A 1,930-nucleotide genomic window follows, 5' to 3' on the forward strand; every position below is an offset into this window, starting at 1 on the left:
TTAAATGAAAAATGTTAATAGATTTTTTCAATCTTTTTATTATTACTGCTCTGAGTCTAAAGTCAACGATTAATTCATAATTAATCACAATTCATTGTTTCAGCCCCACTGCTATTAGAACTAATTATAGCGATTATATTGATACTAATATTATTAGTTCTATGGGAGCAGCTCTATGAGAACAGAGAGCAGCTCTATGACCACAGCTCTATGAGAGCAGCTCTAAGTGAACAGCTCTATGAGAGCAGCTCTATGAGAGCAGCTCTATGAGAGCAGCTCTATGAGAGCAGCTCTATGAGAGCAGCTGAGAGCAGCTCTATGAGAACAGCTCTAAGTGAACAGCTCTATGAGAGCAGCTCTATGAGAACAGCTCTATGAGAACAGCTCTATGAGAGCAGCGGAGTGATGACGGTGACTAACCAGCTGAGGGGAACCTCCCACAGGAAGCGTTGATCTGCTTCCACTGCGGTGGCCAGGCCTCTAGCAGGGAGCAGACCCATGACCCGCTGACCTTTAGGATCCCGACCAGAGAACTCCATCCCCAGCAGGCACTGCTGGAGGGCCATGTCCCCTGGAAAGAAGACAGACAGAGGTTAGAGGAGGACCAAAATCATTAGTTGCTCTGTTATTGGACCAGGATGGATCACATCGGCTAATTTTCTTCAACCATCAGTAAAAATATTAATAATATATATAANTTCAACCATCAGTAAAAATATTAATAATATATATAATTAATATTATAAATGTCCAACTAAAGTATAAACCAATGAAATTCACTGCTGTCCCTCCTTTGTCTGGGGGTGGGGGGGACGGTCTGGACACCCAGAGACTGATTCCAAAATTCCTCTTTATCAGCTGGTTGAGCTTCTTTCAGTCATTATCGATGATGATGATCAGACTCTCCACAGCAGACTGATAGAAGATCTGCAGCAGCTGAAGGACCTGAGCTTCCTCTAGAAGTCCAGTCTGCTCTGTCCCTTCTTGCAGACGGCTTCCCAGTTGTGTCTCCAGTCCAGGTTGTTGTCCAGGTGAACACCAAGGGATTTCTACTCCTCCATCACCTCCACTTCTTCTCCCAGGATGTTAACAGGATTCATCTTGTTCCTGTTTCTTCTGTAATCTCCAATCATCTCCTTGTTTTGTTGACCTTCAGGATCAGATGATTGTTTCCACGTCATGCCACAAAGCGCTTCACCAGCTCTCTGTACTCAGCTTCTGCTCCATCTGTGATGCTCCCAAAGTCAGCAGAGTCATCCCAGGATTTCAGGACTCTGTCTGGTCCTGGATATCAGAGGTGAACAGAGGAAAAAGGAATGGAGAGAGTACCGTCCCCTGTGGTGCTCCTGAGCTGCTGCATCAGCCAGCTGAGCCTTCAGTCTAACAACCTGTGGTCTGTCTGTCAGGTAGTCTTTGATCCAGGTGGTTGTTGATGCCTCCACCTGAGTCTGCTGGAGTTTCTCTCACAGTCAGTCAGGCTGAATCTGGAGAAATTAAAGACCATGATCCTCACAGTGCTGCCTGCCTTGACTAAATGACAGTGGGTTGGTTGAAGCAGGTGGATGATGACATCATCAACTCCATCTCCATGGCCATAAGCAAACAGCAGGGGGTCCTGATAGCTCCTGGCTTCATGATGTGGTTGTCAGGGCAACAGGTCTATAGTCACTGAGGACTGCTGGCTGAGTCTCCTTTGGTCCTGGAACAAGGCAGGAGGTCTATAGTCACTGAGGACTGCTGGCTGAGTCTCCTTTGGTCCTGGAACAAGGCAGGAGGTCTATAGCCACTGAGGACCGCTGGCTGAGTCTTCTTTGGTCCTGGAACAAGGCAGGAGGTCTATAGTCACTGAGGACTGCTGGCTGAGTCTTCTTTGGTCCTGGAACAAGGCAGGAGGTCTATAGTCACTGAGGACTGCTGGCTGAGTCTTCTA

The 1,930-nt window shown here is 46.9% G+C and overlaps 1 protein-coding gene across 1 annotated transcript in view; it reads right to left on the minus strand.

Annotated features, from left to right (window-relative positions):
* Positions 1–386: 386 nt before the first annotated feature.
* The window catches only part of LOC107104036 (fatty acid synthase-like), a 6,272-nt gene continuing 4,728 nt past the window's right edge, over positions 387–1,930 (minus strand). Inside the window, exon 4 of the mRNA XM_015403941.1 lies at positions 387–571. Within this exon, the coding sequence (XP_015259427.1) occupies positions 387–571 (185 nt within the window). The remainder of the gene's footprint in view (positions 572–1,930) is intronic.

The sequence above is a fragment of the Cyprinodon variegatus genome, unplaced genomic scaffold (genome assembly GCF_000732505.1).
Source record: "Cyprinodon variegatus isolate N-32 unplaced genomic scaffold, C_variegatus-1.0 Scaffold1597, whole genome shotgun sequence".
In the NCBI taxonomy this organism is placed as follows: Eukaryota; Metazoa; Chordata; class Actinopteri; order Cyprinodontiformes; family Cyprinodontidae; genus Cyprinodon; species Cyprinodon variegatus.